Here is a 23,070-nt window from a genome sequence, read left to right on the forward strand (position 1 = left end):
TCATCTGAACAACAAACTGGACTGGTCAGTTAACACTGCTGCACTCTACAAGAAAGGCCAGAGCAGACTCTACCTACTGAGAAGACTGAGGTCCTTTGGAGTGCAGGGAGCACTCCTGAGGACTTTCTTCAACACAGTGGTAGCATCTGCCATCTTTTATGGAGTGGTCTGCTGGGGCAGTAGCATCTCGATGGCAGACAAGAAGAGACTGAATAAACTCATAAAGAGGGCCGGCTCTGTCCTGGGGTGCTTCTTAGACCCAGTGCAGGTGGTGTGAGACAGGAGGATGACAGCCAAGCTGGCATCCATGCTGAAGAACAGCTCCCACCCCATGCATGAGACTCTGGCAGCACTGGGCAGCTCCTTTAGCAACCGTCTGCATCACCCCAAGTGTGTGAAGGAGCGGTATCGCAGGTCCTTCCTTCCTGCTGCCGTCAGACTCCACAACCAGCACTGCTCCCAGCAGACCACATACACGCACACTTAACTACACACACATGTTCAGGGAATAGAGGTCCCTCAATGCAAAAATACTATGTGCAATACCCCCCCCCCCCCCCCCCCCATGTGCATTTAAGAGTCATTTGCTGTAAATAATATTGTTATTGTTATTGTAAATTATTTATTTATTATTATTTGCTGGTCTGGCATGGGTGGTGGCAGCTGGTCTGATGCAGGTAGAGCTCAGCGGGCAGTCTTTCAGCAGGTCGGGCTGGGCGACCATTTACTCGGAGAAGAGACTTTTGAAGCAGGGACTTCTTTCTTAGAAGGCAAGCCTCTCAGATCATGGGGAAGTCCGCTTGACAGTAACACTTGTGTCCCAGCAGCTTTCACTGTCTTGGTGATTCTTGGGATGTTCCTGACCCTCCAAACCAATTTCCTTTCAACTGAGGGTGGCAGTCTGGGTGTTATTTTAAATCTTGACAAAGTTGCTACACCTTCCAATGACTTAAACCTTACTACAACTGTGAACTTGTAAGATCTCAGAATTAGCATTTGTTTAGAAATGGCTTAGAGAGACATTCCTGACTTGTGTAACTCCATGAACCTCCTTCTCAGATTTGCACTAGGATTACTGGGCTTTCCCATTGTACTGTGTGTTGGTTAATCCAATGAGTGCTGTTAAACATACCTTTTTTTAAGTAAGCACAGAACCAGTACCAGCTGTAGTCAATCTTAATCACTGTCAGGAAGTTAAGAGGCCATGGCTTTGTCAAGATAAAAGACATAGTATCTAAGTATGGTCATATATAATTTATGTATATTTCAGAATATTACATTAATTGAAAAAACACCAAAATATGTATGTTGTAACTCATTTCTCCACAGAAAAAGAACAGGTCAGAAAATCATTGAAATCCTAATATTGGCTGGACATCCATGCCTATGATGCCTATGCCTTGTTGAATAAAAGCTTAAACAAGGCCTACTTTACTTTACTGCATTCAAAGAATAACGCTTAGAGAAGATCATTGAATACATACAAATAAATGTGACTCTTGACCTTTATAAAACAAATGGTGGCTATTACTAATACTCATAGCATACAGACAGTATACAAAAGTATACAGACATGCTGGCAATTAGCACCATTCAATAGGTTTGGGATGGGTTTAAGTGGCATTTATAATTTAGAACTAATTGTCCAACATCAGTACCTGACCTACCACTAATGCTATTGTTGCTCAATGCAATCAAATCCTTACTGTAAACATCTAGTATAAAGCCTTCGCAGTAGACTAAAGGCTGCTTCTGCAGCAAAGAAGGAACAAAGTTCATACACTTACTGTGACACAAAGAAGTTCCAATTTAATAACTGAACTTATAAATCTGTATTATTGTGTTATTATAACTTCCTATTTAAAATATGATCAAATAACTCAACATTTTGAATATTTTATGGAATAACTTAAAGCAACAATGTGGAAAATTGCCATTTTTTTTACATTATCCTGCCTGCTTCACCAAAGTGACATAGTGCAGTTAGCAGCGTGCTGAGCTATGCTACTCTTCTTCTTACAGGTCAGTGGAGCATCACAATAAGTTTGAAGCTGTTTTTAAAAGGTAAAATGCTACATAGTGTTGCTTTAACTACATTTTTTTACCTAAAAGCACAGTATTTTACTATTGCCACAGTATTTTACTATTGCAAACATTTGGGCAAACAAATGTTAGAAATGAGCTGCGGATTAAAGCTCAATCCATATCAAACACATTAATATGGTTGTGCTTATTCATTTCTCATCGTGAATATCCAGGCTGCCTACTTCAACCTCTGTCAAACCATCACAGTTCTTACCATGAATTGTGCCTTGTTCTCAACAGAACTTGTGTTATAAAGTACATCAAACAAGTCACCTTCTGGTCCAGAGTTGGGCCTTGTCATACTACAAAAGAAAACCACAAAAGCTCCTCTGTCTCTTTTCTTTTTTGTCTCGGCTGAATCCCACACATCAGCTACGTGTTTTGTGAAACCGCTCCCTTGTAATTTGACTCAGTATGGCACAGATACCTCAAGTCTCCAGAGACTGTGAAGGTTTTCACTCTGCATTCTGTTTTTCAGAGACTACCTGATCCTGTTCTCCTCTGACAAACTGTGTGTTCTTTTTTTGGTCATTTGCCTAGATCTTGTGACCTCACCCACATCTCAGTGTCAGTAATACAAACACAACCAGTGATGACCAAGTTGAGACTGACTGCCTTGCGTCTGTCAGCTCAGAAAGCCTTTGGGACACTTCATACCACAGCTTGCAGCTTGAAGTAGGACAGTGTAGTTTCAGGCCCATGGCTAGTAGCAGCAACATCCAAGTGGTACTATCTTTACTTTCAGTGGCATTCACCACAGGCATTCGTATAACTGTGTAAATCCCAAACTCAGAGAAATCCTCTGTCGAAGGATTATTTATAAACAGGCTATCATTAAATGGAATCACAGTGGGTGTGCTGTTGACTGGATTCCTTTCAAGATATTTCCGGTAGCTGAACAAGAATGATGGCTTTCTACCAGTTTTTGACATTATAGAGATAAATTTCTGCAAAATCCATCATACACAATCTTTTACTCAAAGAGTTCAAAATGTGTTCAAACTATGGGCAATTGGCAATATTTTATCATATCGTGATGAATTATGTTATCACGATACACAGTGTGATATTGTTAGTGCTTAATAAACACTGATCAACTGCAAGTTTCACTACAAACAGTGTAATTAGACTGGATTGGATGAAGTGCAGCAGATGTTGAATAAAAATCACTGTATCCAGTATGGGAGAGTATCTGAATAGTGTTTTTTAAGGATCTGTTGTTACTGATGTATGTAGTCTGTGGTTACATGTATTGTGTATCGTGAAAATGTCTTTAAATATTGTGATATAGTATTTTTACCATATCACCCAGCCCTAGGTGAGATTATTGCTTCTGTGTTTTTGCACTGGATTGACAAAGCTCTAAAAAAAAGTGTACAGTTGCAATAAAAAGATAGAAAAAGATCACAACGATAGACAAACACAATCCAAACTAATAGCACAAAAACAGTTGTACTGTTTGTGTCTAATATTGAACATACTGAGTAACAATCCACATTGCAGGCTAGAAAAAGTAAGTGAACCTTTGTGTTAATGACTCAAAAAAGGCAAAAAAAAAAAAAAAAAAAAGACCTACTGACGTTTCTGCAAACTGCAAAAGTGTTTGTTAATGTGTCCATAAGAAAAACACAGAACAAGAATGATGTTCATGGTGGGACACAAAAAAGGTAGCAGCTGCTGTCTAACAACAAAAAAAAAAAGCTCTAGTTTGCCCAAGACCACCTGGAGAAGAATGTAAGAGCAGCACTCCTGTCTGATGCGAAAAGACTGTGACCCAAGTGAAAAAAGAGAGAAGCCAAGTCATAGTCCTGACCATGTGGTGATGGAGGACTGTGGAAGCAAGGCCATAAATATTGATAAACTAAAACTCATTTGCAGGAACAAAAATGGTCCACAGTTCCCCAACATTGTGCAGAACAGTTCAACAGAAACGTTTGTTGAAGGTGATTTCTGCTCATTTTACATTCAAGGGTTCCCAAAAATGTATGTGAAACTGGATATACCAGAGCCTTGCAAACTGACTGCATCTGGGGTGCTGTAAAGATTGTGTAAATACTACTTTTGGTGAAGCATTCCTTCTGCACAGCTTAACTGCTGTCCCCACCCAGCTTACACAGAGCTGTGAATAACCAGTACATGCACTGTATTTTTTATGTACTGGTTCAACGCTCAGGGTGTGCTGTATAAACAGCCTTTCCCTTTTTTTCTGCATTCTCTTGTTCAAATACGCCCTTGTTCACTTCCCCTAAACACTTCAACCCGGAAAATCAAGCGCAAACAAACACGTTATGTGAAGCACAGATATGCTCGATTGTGTAAATAAATTCGCTTGAACGGCTAAAAATGCGACGTGCTGCATTTCAGACAGCGTATATCATCCACAGCGTTGATTTCTTCTTGAGGGTGCTAGTGAGGGAACGCCTGCGGATTGGAATCGAGCCTCGTTTCAGAGTGGGTGACGTGAGCAATGACCGTTGGTGAGTGCGCAGTGGGAGCAGCGCTGAAATTCAAATTTGAACAGAGCGAGGCTGCAGGCACGAGCTCGGTCCATCTGCGGTGTGGCTTTACGGACACGAAGACGGGGTGGGGTAGAGCAGAGCTAGATTTCACAGAGTTTGACAGTATACGACTTCGGAATGGATCCATTCACGGAGGTAAATACGCTCTGGAATAAGTGCTGTGCTTCTTGTATATGTTGAGGTTGGTTAAAATTAGCGAAGTTGGTCGCGTGGCAGACTAACGACTAACGGCTTGCCATCCAGCGCTAGCTAACTGACTGACTGACTGACTGACTGACTGACTAACTGACTTGTTGTAAAATAGACAATGCTGTGTTAATTTCCACGAATAATGGATGTGTGGCACTTTGTGCTTTAGCTACTTAGCTAGTTAAGGTATTGCTAATTTATAACTAGCTAGTGATAGCTAACGTTTACTAGTGCTAGCTAGCTAGATAGCTAAGCAGTTCGCAGTAAGTCAGCCAGTTGGCTCAAACTCAATCATAGCTATCTCTAGCTCATCACTAGCTGGCATAACGTCCCACTTTGTGTGTTGTATCTTTTGTGGAGCTGTCTAACGTTAGCTAGCTAGCACTAGTTCTCTGAAACCCATTGCGAAAATATTAGCTAGCTAGTTAGCTAGCTAGCTATCAGTACAGCAAAAATGCCTGGGCGTTAAGGGGACGACTGATTGGCGCTGGTGGGCTGTTTGTTGACCATTCAAACAAGTCATCTATCTAGCTAACCCTCTCAAAATTGCAGACAGTAAGGGCTCCCAGTGCAAGTAATATTTCATATAGACAGACTAGTTTTATGTCAAAGGTTTTTTTGCGCTGAAAGCTGTTTAAGCTGCTGCTGGAAACGGGTAGCTGATGATTTAGGAGAAGTGGGCAATACAAACATGCAGAGTTCAGAGAGGCTTGCTTTTTGCCATGTCCCTGCAGCTGGAGTTTGGAGCCCTTTCCGGTTCTAGCCAATCAAATGCTGCAGCGGTGTCACATGACAGGAATTCCTTAAGGATGACAACCATTAACTGAAATTTCCACTCATTCCTGGGAAACTGCCAAAGCCCCTAACAGGCTACCAGTGTTGTATGGTCTAGCTGTAAGAGCCATGAATCCAGGCTGAAAGGTGCTGTGATTGTATTTTGCTCATAAGTGCTAATAAAAGCTGAAATTCTGGTCGTTGAAAACATAAAATTGGAATGAAAAATACCCTCATGTCAGCATCTTACAGAGCCCCTGAGTGTCATGGTAGAAAAATGATTTTTTAGGCTTAAAACAATCTCTCGGTTTAGATAATGCGCCCCTCTAAATGGAGGGATTTTGTTTAATTTAGGGGACATGTTATTAAATTGAGGGAAAGGTTTATGCTATATCTCTAAGAATGATTTTCTCTCATACTTTAGGGGCGCCATAGTATTTTGGTTGAACGTGCTGTAAACAATTATCTGTGAAGCCAATTTAACTTAATTGCATCTGTATTTATCACTTTGCCGTTTTCCATTGCTGTCTAATCCTAAATGAATGTCTTCTAGTTTATAGAAATGTTTTGTCCGTACTATTTTGCAGCTGCCTCTCCTGTGAGCTGTGCTACATATTTACTCAGCAACATTAATTAACACATTCTTTATATGACCACGTGTGGGTAGTTCTAGCACCAGTGCACCTCCCAAATAAGATCCAGCTCCGTCACACTTGATGGAAACAGTTTAAAAGCTCCCAATGCATGCAATGAGAAATTGAAACTGGTTGCTTATTATTATTACTATTTAGTGTCTGGGGAAAACTATTTAAAAATAAATGACAAGAAAAAACACAATTGGCAATAAAATAGAATCATATACTGACAATTATCTACTTGTTTTACACAGTAACTACTAGATAGGCTTTTACATTATGACCCATGTAGTTGTACTAGAAGTGTAAAATGTAATATATGAAAACATGATCTAGATATTTCTTTTAAGACAAAGGACTTCAAGTACTTTTAAAAACATGATTGTAGAAATGAGGTTTGTAGTCTCTGTTCCTCATAATGAAATGTACAGGTCCTGTTACCTGCTTACCTTATAAACATGTTTAATTTAGTGAATGTATGGAAATAGAAACAAATTAACATGTAGCTTTTCACTTCTGAATCTGAATTCTTAAAGTCTTGTAAACAGATGGTGCAGTCATACATAGTTCAGTAGAGATACAGGGTATTTAATGGCAAGTACTGTTACAGAATCTTCTGGCAGACGTTTTAATGTGCAATTCTTTACTTAGAAACTTTTGGAGCGTACACGTGCTCGCAGGGAGAATCTTCAGAAGAAGATGGCAGAAAGACCTACAGCTGCCAACCGACAAATGGCCAAGAGAGCAAGAGAGCCGCTTGCAGAGACAAATAGTGTCATCAGCGAGCCACCGATTGATAAAGGTAACAAACCTACCTTGTTAAAGCCAACTCTTTAAAATATGATTTAATAGTCCTATTGCTGCTATCTTCCTCTGGATTTAAGTTTGCCTTGCAGTGATTTACTGATTGATTGACTTAAATGCCTGCCTAACAACAAATGGAGACCACTAGAGCTGGGCAATATTAAGATATTTTATTGAGTCATGATAAGGTTTGTTATAATGATACACTATAATTTTCTAAGCATATCGAGGATATTGGTAGTGCTTAGCGAACACTGATCAACTGCTCGTTTAATTGTAAACAGTGTAATTAGACTGATCTATTTAGTTTTAGTGCAGCAGACGCTTAATAAAAATCACTGAACTCTAAGGGGGGGTGTCTGAATTTTTGTTAAGAATCTTATATATATATATATATATATATATATATATATATATATATATATATATATATATATATATATATAATTATTATTATTATTTAATGTATCGCCCAGCCCTAGAGACAACCTTTATAAATAACCACTTTTTTGAGTACCTGTAATATTGATAAGGCTCTTTTCAGATCTATTGTCTTCCTAACAAAATAACCTGTGTGTTTTATAAAACAGTACTTCCATCCTCCAAACCTTCTCCTTCAAAGCGTCGCTGCTCGGAGGAGAATATGACTGGGGAAGAAAACAAAGAGCCAGTTTCTCTTCAAGTTTCATCTTCAGAGATCACCACAGATAAGAAGCCCCCTGTAGCACCGAGCAGCGTTCGCTCTGTCTCAGTCGAGAAAGTGGTTGTCAATCCGAGGTCAGAGTCAGCCATGGGGCACGCTTGCTTTCCTCCCAGCACAGATAAGATGGTGGCCAGTCAATCACAGACAGTAACAGTGTGTACAGATAAAATGACAAAGCATTCTGTCGTGGAGGAAGACAGAGAGATTCTTAAAGATACCCCTGCACCCACACCAAACCCCAGCAGCATGAGGTCTCGTCTGCAGAGACTGGCTGACCAGAGGCAATACTGGGACTCGGAGGGTAGGTTTCTGCATGGTTTTATTTATTTAATATGGTTATACTTTATGTGCAATTGATATTTTAAGTGTTAACGTTTACTGAACTTCTTTTACAGGCAGCAACGGTGAAGCACCGCCTCCTCTTAATCCCACAGAGATTTCTACAGCTCCAGCTCCAACCCTCACATCATCAGAAACATCCATAGGCAGGAAAGGCAGACTGGCAAACCTTGCTGCTACAATTAGCTCATGGGAAGATGACATTGGGCATCAGCCTGCTTCCCGAGACAATGCACAAGTGCAGCCTGGCACAGCCTGTGCGCCTCGACCGACCCATGCTAAACCAGCCGTTGGTGCCAAGACCAGTGTTGCCACACAGCAGCCTCACCCTGTCCAGTCAGCTAGCAAGCCTGTCTACAGCACTCAGCAGGTGGGTTATAAAAAACAAAGAATTGAATTTCCTCTGTGCTCTCTGACAAGAGCAGAACGTGTTAAGTCTTGCTCAGATTACCCTTCTTCAATGCTTAAATACATTTTATGTTTGGTTTGTTATAGCTGCCAGTTTATTCTCCAATCAAATCATCCAGAGTAATTCCTCCCAGTCCGCAGAAGACTGAGGTGCCCGAACCTAAACTGGCTAAAGGACATGCCTCCCCAGCATCCAGTCCCCTGAAGACATACTCTAGCCAGCCATCCACTCCTCTAAAATCTACAAGAGTCAACTCTTCTAGTCCTCAGACAACTCCATTGTGCAAAAGCCCACTGAAGTCTCAGACCCCAGGCAAGGATTTGGGATCTGGCAGAGTGTTTAGTTCAAGTCCCATAAAGCCAAACCTTCCAGCCAAGCCATCTCTTGCTTTAGCCCCTGTCTCTCAGGGCAGTGAGAAATTGGCCAAAGATTTGCAACCGAACAGCCAAATTGGAACTGCTGGTGAGTAACCCAGTTGTAATGGCCCTGATCGTTTTTGAGAGAGCTTTTTGTGTTCTGTTGTCTTCCATGTCTAAACATCTGTTCTGGAATGTGCTGTTTCTGTTAGTTAATTAATGTGTTGTCCTTAGGTGGCGTTAAGTCATTTTTGGAGCGTTTTGGGGAAAGGTGCCAAGAACGTCAAGGTTCTCCCATTGTTAGCCAGGGCCGCACACCAGTCACTCCGTCAGCCACTTCATCAGCCAAATCTAGGTTGTTCCAGGAGAGGCTTGCCACCACACAGACAACCTCCACAACTGCCATGCTCACTCAAAAGCAAAAAATGGTATGTTGTCTTGTTTTATTTATTTATTTATTATATTTTCCAAATGTGTGGATCACTTACATTTATTTGTACAGCATCTTAATTTGACAAGTTGTTTTGTTATTAGGAACGTGAGGCAGAACTGGCACAGGTGCGCAGTCGGTTTCAGGTCGGAAACATGTGGAAAAGTAAAGAGGATCTTGCAGAGATCAAGAATGACTTGCAATCTAAGGTTGACGATGCTTGATTATTTATTTATTTATTTATATATATATATATATATATATATATATATATATAAATTGTTTTTTTTTGTTTGTTTTTTTATTTATTATTTATTCATTTATTTTTATTAAAACTTGAATAGTCTCATACATCTTCACAAAATATTCGTTTTTTTTTTCCTCTTCCCCTCTTTTTAAAGAATGCGCTCTGCTTCATATAATTAATGTTTCTTATTACCTTCAGGAAATACAGGATGAAAGTTCTGCCCGTGTACTTTGCAATGAGCCTTCAACATCAGACTCAAATATTTTGGAAACTCCATCCAAGCTCTGTGAAATTGGTAATATTTCTAACCCTAGAAATTTCAAGTAATTGTAGTAAAGTGCTCCAGCTTTAATGCATTACTCCATTGCTGTTCTTCACACAATTGAACATTAATATTTAATGGATTTGTCTTGTTTGTAAGAGCATACAGTTTTCTTAGTCTGCTTCTAACTTTTTCTGTTTACTTTTGGAATTAGCTTTTAACCAATTTTATTTATTTTTTTAATTCCTTTCAGAAACATTAGACGTGAAGCCTTCTCAGTTAAGCTCTCTGGAGAAGGATGAGGCTTCTGTGCAGAAGCCAGAAGTGCCTGAGCAGATAGAAAAAGAAGGTAAGAAGAGTAAACTGTGCATGTATTCAATTTGTTGCAGGCAAAATACACAATCTGCATATTAAATATCCTTAAATGGGCATCACTTCTTGTTTTTAATTTATTTGCAGATGCAGAAGAGGAGATACGTGAAATTGAGATGAATGTGGATGGCTCTGTAAACTCTGAGATCATTAATGATCTTTTTGAAGGAGTGTTAGAGGAGACTGAAGAGTGTAGTGCTGAAGAGGATGAGGAGGAAGATGCCCTGAACATCTCCTCTATGTCTCTGCTTGCCCCTGTAGTAGAGACGGTAGCTGCGGTTGTGAAGAGCCCTGAAAGGAAACCCATGGTAAGTCCTTTATATGTAACTCTTTGTGGATAATGTATTTATTGCTTCATGCCTGGTAAGTTTTACTTACTTGCTTTCTGATTTATGTATTTATTTATTTATTTTAATTATTTATTTGTTTTTGTATTTATTTATTTTTTAGACGTCAACTCCAGCAAGCTCATTTATTCACAAGAGTGGGACTCCTGAGAGTGTGTCCAAGCCCACCAAATTCCAAAGGGCACGAAAGCAACAAGCAGGCTCTTCTGATGGGACTGAGACTGTAGAAGGACAGAAACTGCTCTATAGGTAAGTAATAGGTGAAGGTAGAGTTTAATATTAAAATAAATTTGTTTTAATAAACCAACACTTTGGGATCTCTGTTTAGCATTGATGCGTACAGATCAACTAGAGTGAAGGATACTGAGAGACCACATGTGAAGCAAGTGATTGTGAGGAAGGAAGATGTGTCTAAAAGAGTGGAAGAGCCTCAGAGCCCCAGTCACATCAGCATTAAACAAAAGATGCAGGTAAATAGAATGAAATTTTATATATATCACACACACAAAGCTCTAAAGGTGTGGATGTTTAATCTCATGGAATGAGGTGGACTGTAAGGTTTGATTTGAGCTGTGCTTTCAGATTCTGACCAACGAGATGAACCTGCAGCAAACGGTGATTCATCAGGCAAGTCAGGCGCTAAACTGCTGCACAGATGAGGAGCATGGAAAAGGCTCTCAGGTGGAGGCTGAGGCTGAAAGACTTCTGCTTATTGCCAGTGAGTTGTGACCACATGGTTGTGATGTGTTTAATGTCTGAGGTTTGCTTCTTTACTTTTGTAATGGATGTATTGCAGCATATGGATATATTGTTATTATGAATGTTGTATGATGTACAGTTATGGAGATGTCTAGACCATTGGGTTTTTTTGTTGTTGTTTTTGTATTAGAAATAATTCTACTTTCTTTTTTTTTTGTCAGCTGAGAGAAGGGTGGCTCTGAAAGCTGAGCTGGATCGACTGAAGGCAGAAGGTCCAGCAGCTCAGAAGAAAATCTCTTCCAGACCTCAGGAGGACATTGGTGTACCGGCCTCTACAGGCTCAGTCTCACTCCAGGAGCTTCGATTACCACTTAAGGCTGACTTTGTTTGTTCTACTGCTAACAAGCCTGGTTGGTTTTTGTTTTTTTTTATATGTGGTATGTGCTTTGTGTGGTTAGTTTGAAGTGACATGGCAGCAAGCTGCTATTTTTTTTGTAGAAAATGCTCTGCTGTCTGCTGTGTTTTTTGTTGTTTTTTTTTTCCCCCAATGTATAATTTCCCGAAATATCTTTGTTTTCTTAAGAGTCTGGAAACCATTACTTTTTCGTCATGATCCGTGCTGGAGCAGAGAACACTGTTGCTACTCCTTTAGCTAATACCCACAGTGCACTCAGTGGGGATGCCTTGACCTTCTCCACCAAGTTTACTCTGTGAGTTTAGATTCATTTGTGATCAATCTGACCATCAGTACCACTCTTTGTTGCCATCCTCCTAATATTCTTCTAATCAACTTCCAGTCCTGATGTGTCCAGTGACTTTGAGATTGATATTGAAGTCTACTATCTTGTAAGTATATTTGTACTTTGGTGCTGTGGGTATGGGTAATTGTGGTGGAAACCTTTTTGTTTTTGTTTTGTTTTTGTTTTTTTTAATTGCTGTTTTCTGTCTTTTAGGTTCAGAAACGTGAGTTTCAACTTGATAAAAGGAAAAAGCCAAGCAAATCCAAGGTATCCTGATGTTACTCCCTTTTTCTTAACACTTGTGACAGTGTAGTGTTTTCTCATTCTTTGTAAACACTTAGTAGTGTGGAAATTCTTTGTTTTATCTCAATTTTGGAAAAATAGAAACACGGATATATGGAAAAAATAATTGTTATATAACTGTCTTGGTTTTTGGATTAAAAGATCTTGTCATTTTCTTCTTAGGCTATCACTCCTAAGAGATTCCTTGCCATTACTGTAAGTACATTCACATTCTGGCTTTTAATGCTATGGACAGGTCTTCTGTTGTGCATCTTTTAATTTGATCTTCATACTTTCTCTTTGCTGTTTTAGAAAAGCAATCTCCAAACACCTGGTGAGTATTATGTGGACATATTATTGGAAAAATTAATTTTATGGAAAATGTTTTTCATATTTTAAAATCTGTTTTGCTTTTATAGTAATGGCAAGCCCTGGTGGTCCGAATGCTGTGCGTACCAGTAACTTTGTTCTTGTTGGATCACACAAGTTAACTTTGGCCTCTATTGGAAAAAACAAGTTTCCCATGGAAAAGGTAAGCGTTTTAAGACTGATTAACATGCTCTTAAATATCTTTGTCCTTCATATTTCTAACCTGTGTTCTTTCATAACAAATTCTGCATGTGGTCTGTGGTCAATTTTCTGATCATGCAATGGGGGAATTAAATAAATCATAAACACTGAGAAAATCGCATAGTAAGGACATAAACGAACAGGGCTTTGTGTGGTGAAACTTTACATGCTAAGCAAGCAAAGCTTTAAAACCTTCTGCCTGATTCTTATACTCTTACCTGCATAAATCAGTTCGTATATACGTATACTCATTTCTCTTTTTATAGATCAAATGTCAAGGGAGAGCGAGCAAGCTTCTCAGTGACATGTTTCAGAGCAAGGTTTTTATATTTGTTCAGTGTTCTGTAACACGCGGTTTGTGTCTGCTTTCCTCCTATCTGGGTCGCTTTTGCAACCTTAGTTTGCATTACATCATGTTACTAACTCTGTGTTCATTGTTTGGTCAGCTATGTGTCTGTGTTCTTCCCCACTCTGTGTTCAAAGGGTGTTTGGTGCGGACTGTTCTTTCTTTGCCACAAAATCTGTTTTTTGTTATCCGAAATGCGTCTGGCACCTGACCTGTTCTTTACGTTGTATCCTTGATGCAATAACATGCCCTTTTATTTCCAAATATATCTAGGTGCCTTTCCTTTGCCCTCTGGAAGGCCACATCTACCTTAAGATGCAGTGTGAAGTTGGTTCTCGTGTGGAGGAAAGAGGCTTCCTGGTGTGTGTTCTTTAAAATGTCGAGATCTTGCACAAAGAATAATGTTTCATATGATTTGCCACTTGTACTGACTGTCCTAATGTGGCTTCATAGACCATGTTTGAGGATGTCAGTGGCTTTGGGGCCTGGCACAGGAGATGGTGTGTTCTTTCAGGGTACTGCATCTCCTATTGGACTTACCCTGATGATGAGAAACGGAAGGTAAACAACACCTAACTAGTTATGTCTGTTCCATGTTTATTCTAAAATTGATTGCTAATATGATCAATGATTGTCCTGTTCTGTTTAGAGTCCAATTGGTCGCATTAGTTTGGCTTGCTGCACCAGCCGTAAAGTGGAACCTGCTAACCGTGAGTTCTGTGCCCGACCCAATACTTTTGAGCTGATTACAGTGAGGCCACAAAGAGAGGATGACAAGGAAACTCTGGTCAGCCAGTGCAAGAACACTATGTGTGTTACAAAGTAAGACCATGCTCACTTCCTCATACAGTTCAATAAATTTGTATTGTTTGTTTTTTTGCTAGTAAGCTTAAAAATATGAAGAGGTTTGAGTATGTGATATTTACAAACAATTTATGACCTTGTTTTAATGTACAGGAACTGGCTGAGTGCCGACACTAAAGAAGAGAGAAATCTGTGGATGCAGAAGCTCAATCAAATCTTGGTGGATCTTCGCATGTGGCAACCAGACTCTTGTTATAGGCCAGCATGACCTAGCTTAAAGGACAAGCAACATCCCGGGTCATAATTTCAACGGCCAACATGTTTGGCTGAGAAGTGCAATACAGTATCAAAGTTACAGAACGTTTACAAATAATTATAATGAGTTTTTCATATGACCGGACTTGAGCATGGGAGAAGCCATTTTATAGACCTTTCAGTACCGCAAATAACAAAATACCCTCACCGAGGTTCCTGCAGGTAAAAGATGAGCATACTACTTTTGTCAAACGTTGAAGGTAATTACATTAGTGAGTGATAAAAGAGAAATGTCATGTTCCTATAGTAACCTGAATAAATACTAAGGCTCTAATGACTGTCTGCACCATTACTGTAAACCGTAAAGAACCCTTGCATTTTGGCTCAAAGTTGAGAAGGTGGGAAAGTCAGGTATGTCATTTTCTCTAAAGCACCGTAAAGTATCCTCCAGGTTGTTAGTTAGTTTCAGAACTGTTTTGAAGCTTTAGTATGAGATTAGATTTTAATATAAAAGTCAAGTTGATCTGTTCATTTGCCACCCCTAAAGTACGTTTTAAATACCGTTTCAAAGCTTGTGCATACGTGAAAAATCTATCAAAATCTTTAGGTGGCTTTTAGGTAGAGATTATTTTATGTATTTCTATGGTAAATCTTTTTTTACTTAACAAAAAAAGTATGAGCATTGCTTGTTTTTTTTTATTTTATTTTAACCAATAGTGGGGATGGTTTTGTGTTGATAGGAGAAGGTAAACTGTTATGGTTGATCAAGCTTGTGTGGGCTTCATTTTTATTGAGTTTATTTACAGCAGCAACGCACTTGATTAGATGCAACATTTATCATGCAGAGGTCCACAATTATATTGTACCGCTGCTACTACCAATAATAATGGAAGCCTGCTTGCCGTGGCTTTTTATGTGTAAATGTGGTGTTATTTTTTCTTTGTGAGAAAGCAATCAGGGGATTGTTAAGCTTTCTCTTCTTTTTTTTGTTTTGGTATAAAATCCATTTATTGAACCAGCATATCCGTGTGGACCATTACAGTTCCACAACTCACTTTTTAAGTGTTAATAATATTACTTAGGCACTTCCATTTTTACCGGTTTGACATTTTGGTCTCTTATCTTTTTATGTTTTAAACACTCCAAATATAGCTAAAACACGTCAGTGCTGACACTTTAATAAAAGCCAACCGCTTTAGCAGTTTAACTATAGCCATTGTATTTTTATATTTAGCAGTTTGATGACATAAAGGTATATTACAGTGGTTTTATTAGCTTGCGGTCTGAATACCATCAACTAGTTTCTGAAGCATGGAAGCAGAGCGCTACTGAACATGTCAGTTCCTTGCTGATGTACACTTTATCAGTGTCAGTAATTACCTGTAACCATTGCAATAAAATTGGCTTGAAGTTTGTGTTTGTCCTGGAGTCTTATGATTTCTGTTTAATTTGTAAATATACAATGTAGCCCAATTGTTTATAGATAATTGTAAGTTGTTTTAATATGTTAATACACCCACTGCATGGCTATTCCAAAGGATTTATGCTGTGCATAATATATAGTTTTGGACATTCATCAACAAAACCGTGCATGAACTTGTTTTTGTATGATTTCTCTAAAAAAGGACTTTAAATACAGCAGAACTTGGGTACTGGGGGCAACTGTTAGTCAAGTCAGAGATAATAGACACAATGCAATAGTTGTACTGTATCTTTTATTGCACACGTTGACATTCACAGTGCTGACTAGAAAAGTAAGTGAACCTTTGTGTTGATTTCTCCCAGAACTATTTCACAAGAATTTAAGTTCATTAATTAAAGGCACACAAAGTCAGATTAGAGCACAGATCTGTTCTTTAGAAAGATTGGTTGGAATTATTAGTAGGGTGTTCATTAATTTATGGTTAGACAAAGTGTCTACAACTGGAGTGGGCTTCTTATTAAGGAATTCTGGACATGTGAATTGAAACACGTGTTGTGGACATTTACTCAGTGTGGAGTATGTGTGTGTGTGTGTGTGTATATATATATATATATTATATAAACTACTTATTGCAGTGCATTTGGAATTTTTTATTGTGCACTAAAAATTCTACACTGTTTTCAGACAACACTACAAATTGGCAAAATAGTGCAGTTTTGGACACAGCTTTACTTTTTCTTGCAACTGAAGAGAGGAATTAAACACCATCATGCAAGAACTGATATTTTTTGCTCCTGGCCTACAGTTGGGGAGTGTTTTTCCACTTTACTCCACTGCAGTAAATACAAGCTATTCTTTGAGGGCCCCTCGTGGGCAGCTTAATACATGCATTTGTTGACAAGCTGAGAGATACCATACCAGCATCACCTGCAAGTGAAAGACGCATGTGGACTCACAAGGTAAAGTACTTTCACAGAATTTTACACAAATCTGACTCCGGTTCCACGGTGTTCAGAGGACAGTTCACGCTAGAGATCTCGCAGCTCCACCAAAAAAGCAGCAGCATCCTTCCAGCAATGACAGAGACGATGAAGTCAATTTACCATCAACATTTTTGAAGCTGGTATTTTGAGGTACAGATGTTTTATAATGTTGCTTTAAGAAACGAAACGAAACGAAAGCTGTCGCTTAACAAATAATCATATATATATATATAATATTTCCTGAATGAACTGCCCATTCAAGCGATATTTGCATAAACAATATGAACTAATGCATTAGGAGACTCTGAGGTGGAAATGTTTTGTGCATGTTTTGATGGATACTTTTTGATGATATATATATATATATATATATATGCACAAATTGTTGTGTTTATTTGTCTTTTACAAAAATATATAAACAAATATGTGTAACAAAGTGTAAGAGTTTAGAGACCCCCAGTTTGTGTTCAGAGGGGAGTTCAGTTGAACTGTGGGATCGATTCAGGTCTCTCTTATTTTTCTATTTTGACACGTTAGAGACTCCGTAGTCTTCGGACTTCGTACGTAACTCGGATATTACATAGGCTGCATGACTCCTTTCTCTCCAATAAGCGCGATTAGTATTTGAGTGACAGGTCAGTGTCCACTGAGAGGGCGGGTTTAATGCAAAGGGGCGGGCAGTTTGTCCATGGTGAGGAACAGGAGGCGTCCACGGCTTCCTTTCTGGTTTGAGTTGGCAGCTAGAAAGTTGGCCGGAGGGTCTTAGTCCTATAGCACGGTGTCCTCACTGACCATGGCCCCTAGCTCGCAGGCAGATGAAGTGGTCTCAGGCGTACGGAAAGGCATCAGAGCCATCCTGCTGGGCCCCCCCGGAGCTGGGAAGGGAACTCAGGTGAGACTGGGTGTGCTCTCCTTTAAGCTAGCTGGCTAAGTGCAGGGGCCGCATGGCTCATTCAAGCGGCGTCGCCGTTTCCTACGTCTGAGCTCCAGCCCTGTAGACCTTCTGCACAGCGTAGTGTCGAGCCTGCGAAATATCATCAACTGCTGCTTCTTCAGCTGAATCGTGTGTAAGCACATTAGTCCACCTAGTTTAAAGTTTTAGACTACTTCCTAAACTGCTTTCTACCTTAATGAACATTAGTTCAATAATACAGCAGTAGCTTTATTCAGTAACCCCTTGAACCCTTGAGCTTATTATTTTTTTATTTTAAGACCTGTTGATCAATAACTGCTAAATATATTATTATTATTATTATTATTATTATTATTATTATTAATAACTGCTATACTTTTTTTTTTTTTTTTTTTTTTTTTTTTTCAGAAACTACCACGACTAACTTGGCTATCATTTAAGGGTTAAGGTGCAATTCAAGCTGTTAGACCTTAACCTATTATTTGCCAACTTCTTAAAGTAATGTTTGCATTCCACCTTAAATGGCTGTACTGAAACTATAACAGGTGCACTATTTAAGGTGGTGCTGAAAATTGAATAATGCAAGTGACTGGTGTTTCTTTAGAAGCCAGCCGTAGCCTAAAGTTTGCTGTATGATATGTAGTCTGTCATGCATGCGTATAGTAGTCCCTGTATTATAGTATGTGGTTTTGGACACAGCCGTAAGCCGTCTGGGATTCTGCCTCTGAACAACCCATAAATGATTCATCACTGTGGTCTGATGTTACCAGTGCTTACACTTTATTATAGTAATGAACCAAGTCTAACTGGAACAGGTCCAGCCTAGCTCATGAACTCCGTAAGTCTGCGCATGGGGCTGATATTTGCAGGTCCACAGACCAGTGACTGAGGGAGTCGAGTTTAGACAATTTATACACATGCCTTGCACCCACTGCTACTAAGGACACGGGTATGTTGGTGTTTGTAAGCTCAGGTCTAACATGTATAGAACAATTATCCACAGTTCTGAGGTCAGTGTTTTCCTTGTCATTGTAGGCACCCCGGCTGGCAGAGAAGTTCTGTGTGTGTCATCTGGCCACTGGGGACATGCTGAGAGCAATGGTGGCCTCTGGCTCTGAACTTGGCCAGAGACTAAAACAGACCATGGATGCTGGCAAGCTGGTATAATGCTGATGAAATAAATGTTTAGCATAGGTCATTTTAAGCCGTGTGATTTGGTTAAGGTCTTTCTGGTGTTTTAGATGATGTCTCTCTCTCTCTCTCTCTCTCTCTCTCTCTCTCTCTCTCTCTCTCTAGGTGAGTGATGAGATGGTTGTTGAGCTAATAGAAAAGAACCTGGACACCCCTCCATGTAAGAATGGCTTTTTACTGGATGGGTTTCCCCGCACAGTCAAACAAGCAGAAATGGTAAATATTACAGTACCATTCGTAGCTGCATTTAAAATATATATATATATATATATTTTAAATAAAATAAAATAAAAATAAGACCTAAGTTTTAAAGTTGCGTCACACTGGTTTATGTGAAACTTCCTCTGTACTTGTAGTTGGATGATCTGCTTGAGAAACGCACAGAGAAGCTGGATTCTGTTATTGAGTTCTCTGTGGATGACTCTCTTCTGGTGCGCAGGATCTGTGGGAGGTAATAATGTCTTTCGTGACCTTCCGTGATCTTTTTCACAAGTATAATAGGCAGTGTTTAAATGTCAAATTCTTGTTTTCTAACTATAAATTATTATTTGCATTCAGAACGTATTGGTTTAACCGGAAGCTTATTTCTTTGAGTGTGTCTGCTATTGGGACTTTGCTCCCTGCTGTGGCATTACTTAAGACAGCGTTTAGCAACTAGACAGTTTAGTGTAGAGATTGAGTTTACCTGGTTAAGTATAGGCCACTCATTTATCCACAAGCTGATTCAGATGTGACATTACTGAGCTATGTAGGCAGTTAGACTATTCTTAAAACACACATGAACTGTTTTTTTTTTTTTTTTTTTTTTATTTATTTATTTTATTCAGACTCATTCATCAGCCCAGTGGCCGTTCCTACCATGAGGAGTTTAACCCACCCAAGGAACCTATGAAGGATGATGTAAGTTGTTTACAAATGACTGTAAGGTGAAACTGAAGGCTGTTATAGGCACCTTGCATTAATGTCTTGTGTGGGTGTTTTTGTTTTTGTTTGTTTGTGTTTGTTTTTGGGTGAAGGGGTTTTTACTTTACACCATGAAAAGCCAGGTGCAGTGTGGTCAGATCGCAAACATACAAGTCACATTTGGAGATTGTTAGAGAATGTCCTAGATATTCTATCAACTGAGAGTGGTATTATTGAAAAGTGGAAGCGTTTAGAAACCACAGCAACATGGCAACCCCACTCTGTACTTTGACAGTTGCTAAGGAGCTTGGTGCATGAGTTGCCAACGCTCTGCTGACTCAATAACTTCAAACTTGCCACTGGTTTTGTCATTGTCATTTCCTTCCCATTAGTTTGGCCTCTCTCAATCTCTCTCAGTGCTACCAGGCAGGCGTAGTTTCTGACTACTACTAATGCCCAGTTCACATTACACTATTTTAGCCCTGATTTTTAAGTTGCTGGCTGCAAGCGCTGCAGGTCGGGCAAATCAGCTTACGCTCTGCACAGGCTCTGTTGCCATGTGGGCACTGCTAAAAGACGTGATCCAAGAGCTTGACGAGTGATCACCAATACCCCGCAAGCCCCTGACAAATATCTGAGCTTTACTTTCTTAAAAGTAAGCTTACTTAAAAGTGTTGTGACTGGAAGTCAATGCAGTGATTTAACCACAAGACCCTGGATGAGGAGAAAGCAGAGGTTGGAGTTATAGAAAATCAACTGGCTTGTTTTTCCTCTGTGTATTTTTGCGGCGAATCCGTGCTCAGGCAACTTGTATTGTGCGTTTCTTTTGGGCATCCATTTTGTAAGAAACCAAAGACTGGTCTCGCTTGCGGCGTCACATCAGTTATTGTGCGTGTTTGTGACTCGTCAGGGGTTCCTTCTGGTGAAAGGTCTTGTAATTTGTGACACCATGACCCTGATCAGTTGTGTAGTGTGCAAACCAAAACCGCTAAAGGTTTCCTGATTACGAGATGATATGTTGGAGAGTACAACAATCTGATGACTCTGAAAGACACGTAGTGTGAACCTGGCAGAACACAGCATCATTACACATCCAATGCAGTGCATACTGCCCAACCCTAGTTGAGCTTGCCCTGTAGTATTTACCTCTGTAAAAGGTGAGATTTGATTACCAAAACCCTACTTGGAAGCAAACCAATTTTAAATCTGGTAAAATCTTGTTCTGCATCAAAGAACAGATTGTTCTTGGCTGTACCTCTTGCAGTGAGTGTTACTTTCTTCTCTTTTGGCCGTAGGTGACTGGTGAGCCTCTATCCCGCCGTAGTGATGACAATGAGAACACCCTACGATCACGGCTGGAGGCCTATCACAAACAGACGTCCCCCCTGGTCCAGTACTACAACACACGTGGTTTGCACCGTGCTGTCGACGCTTCTCAGTCACCGGACCTTGTGTTTGCCTCCATCCTTGCTGCTTTCTCAGCTGCCACCTGTAAAGACCTTGTGTTATTCATCTAAAACCTTTCTCCATTCCTTTCCCTTGTTCCTTTGGGTGCTACTCTACCATTAGCTCTCTTCTCTTGCAGGTTTTGGGCTATGGTTTTAAAATGGGTTCTGTGTGGGTTTGTCAGCTTAGGGTTGTCTGGAACCGTGGATTTGAATTCTCATAAATTCTGTGCCCATGTCGTGGAGATACGGTGATTATACAGTGTATCTAATGGTGGAATGTAGTCATGCCCACTTACGTTTCCTGTCCTGAAGTGAAAACGACTTTAAACTTGCTGTTAACTCAAGGGACCTCATTTTATGTGTCTGACTAACCTACCGCCGGTATCACCAGTTCCAGGCAAAGCAGACTGGAGAGGAACACTAATACTCAGTACTTTCACACACTAAGCCAATATAACAGCAATCTGAATGTCCTGCTCTCTCTGTCTGTAACTTAATACCTTTCTTTTAACCCCAACCCCCCCCTTCTCCCCCAACGAGCCCTTTCTTTGTCCTGCTGCATGACAGACTGACCGAATCTTGACTTTAGCTAATCTGTGGAGATTAAAGATTTGTATCCACTCATTCCTCTAATCTGATAACCTTATCTGATAACTGCTCATTTGATTGCTTTTAACTGTTTGCAACTGAAGAGAGGTTTAATTGCACTGTATCTAGGAGACATGTAAACCTGATTGCACTTTTTTTTTCCCTCTCTCTTTTTCTCTGAGAGGTAGTTTTGCACATGTCCACCAGAGGTCGTGTGATTTAGAAGTTTCTGTAAACGCAGCACTTACTGAGCCACTTGGGTGGAAAAATTGAGGTTGAAAATGTTTTCTGAGTGCATGTGTTCTGAACTGAATGCGTAATTTACCCAAGGCTTCTTTTTCCTTCTACAGCTGTTTGAAACCCTGCATCCAACATCCAGTCTGATCCGGATGATACAAAAGGGCGAGGGTGTCTAATAGTGTAATTTAAATGTTCTGAATAGTTGGTGTGCTTTATTAAGGCACTCTGCCAGGATTGAAACAAACAACACAATGACCCTGACAACTTTTCCTTTGAAATAAAAAAAAAAAACATTTTCTACTGTCTTCAGCTGTGTTGCTGTGTTGTTTTCTGTGAAGTGGTGAGTAAGGCTTGTTCTAAAATGGGTCAGCTGAATTAAGGTGCTTTTATATAAAGACAGTTTTTAAATCAAACTATTCGGGCAGGAATATCTTTTTTGGGCTGTACCAGGAATATTTCAAACTTCATGACTAGTTGAAACTTTAATGTTTAGAGTATCTGCTTAGGTGCTAATGGGATATTTATTTATTTTATTAAATATAAAATTAAAGCTTAGATTTCATTCCCACTGCATTATATACTAGTTTAAAAAAGGGATGGGGGAGGCGCCCCATCTAAACCTTCTGAGGGTGTATGTACAAGGTGGGAGGTACTTTGTGGGGTGTACAGGAAATGCTGGCCAGAAATTTTCATTATGGGGAACTGATACTCAGGGATGTCAGACACTAGAGGGTGCTCCTGAGAGTCCAAAGTGGTTCTTCATTTTTGCACAGAGAAATGCACTCATTTTCAAATGTTTTCAACTGCAGATAGAGAACTTTTGAACAGAGCACATAACCAGTGAGGTTAAACTGCTTTAGCTGGTGTTTGGATTTTGTATGCTTTTTGTTGTCTATAGAGAACTGCCACTGAAAAGCACTGCTCTATGAAATGCTCTTTGTACTGTTGAAATCCTTTTCTGTTGAGAATCCTAAGAAATGAACCATACCTTATCCCAGCTGCCCATTCTGCCAGTTCTCTTCCTTCACTCTTAGTTTTGATTTCGTTTCAGGCATTTATTGGTCATCTGTCTTTTAAGTGATGACCATATAAGGACCTCTGTGGCTAATATGAGTTTCAATCTGAATGGATTTTGCTGAAGTAAATAAGGAGTTAAAATATAGACAATGCTAGTCTGCTACTTCATAGTAAAGGAGAACTAGCACCCCTGCACA

The 23,070-nt window shown here is 39.6% G+C and overlaps 2 protein-coding genes across 3 annotated transcripts; both read left to right on the forward strand.

The window, feature by feature from the left end:
- The first annotated feature begins 4,625 nt into the window (after positions 1–4,625).
- On the forward strand, positions 4,626–15,580 carry anln (anillin, actin binding protein). The gene is made up of 24 exons (XM_072674831.1): positions 4,626–4,739; positions 6,854–7,004; positions 7,597–8,010; positions 8,105–8,418; positions 8,544–8,919; positions 9,048–9,241; positions 9,348–9,452; positions 9,689–9,785; positions 10,006–10,101; positions 10,212–10,432; positions 10,575–10,720; positions 10,800–10,941; positions 11,054–11,189; positions 11,392–11,580; positions 11,754–11,880; positions 11,968–12,016; positions 12,124–12,177; positions 12,376–12,408; positions 12,505–12,526; positions 12,612–12,724; positions 13,382–13,468; positions 13,562–13,669; positions 13,758–13,930; positions 14,066–15,580. Exons 1-24 carry the CDS (start codon positions 4,722–4,724, stop codon positions 14,178–14,180), a joined length of 3,480 nt encoding a protein of 1,159 aa, XP_072530932.1. The 5' UTR covers positions 4,626–4,721; the 3' UTR covers positions 14,181–15,580.
- Positions 15,581–17,274: 1,694 nt separating this feature from the next.
- Positions 17,275–22,161, forward strand: ak2 (adenylate kinase 2). Of its 2 annotated transcripts, XM_072674833.1 has the most exons (7): positions 17,276–17,465; positions 18,522–18,647; positions 18,783–18,893; positions 19,034–19,128; positions 19,505–19,577; positions 20,876–21,071; positions 21,967–22,161. In XM_072674833.1, the coding sequence occupies exons 1-7, from the start codon at positions 17,367–17,369 to the stop codon at positions 21,972–21,974; spliced, it is 708 nt and encodes a 235-aa protein (XP_072530934.1). In that variant the 5' UTR covers positions 17,276–17,366; the 3' UTR covers positions 21,975–22,161. The 2 variants fall into 2 exon arrangements, with proteins under 2 accessions (XP_072530933.1, XP_072530934.1); XM_072674832.1 differs by lacking the exon at positions 21,967–22,161 and having other exon boundaries at positions 17,275–17,465; positions 20,876–21,960.
- The last annotated feature ends 909 nt before the right edge of the window (positions 22,162–23,070 follow it).

This window comes from Salminus brasiliensis, chromosome 3 (assembly GCF_030463535.1).
Source record: "Salminus brasiliensis chromosome 3, fSalBra1.hap2, whole genome shotgun sequence".
Lineage (NCBI taxonomy): Eukaryota > Metazoa > Chordata > Actinopteri > Characiformes > Bryconidae > Salminus > Salminus brasiliensis.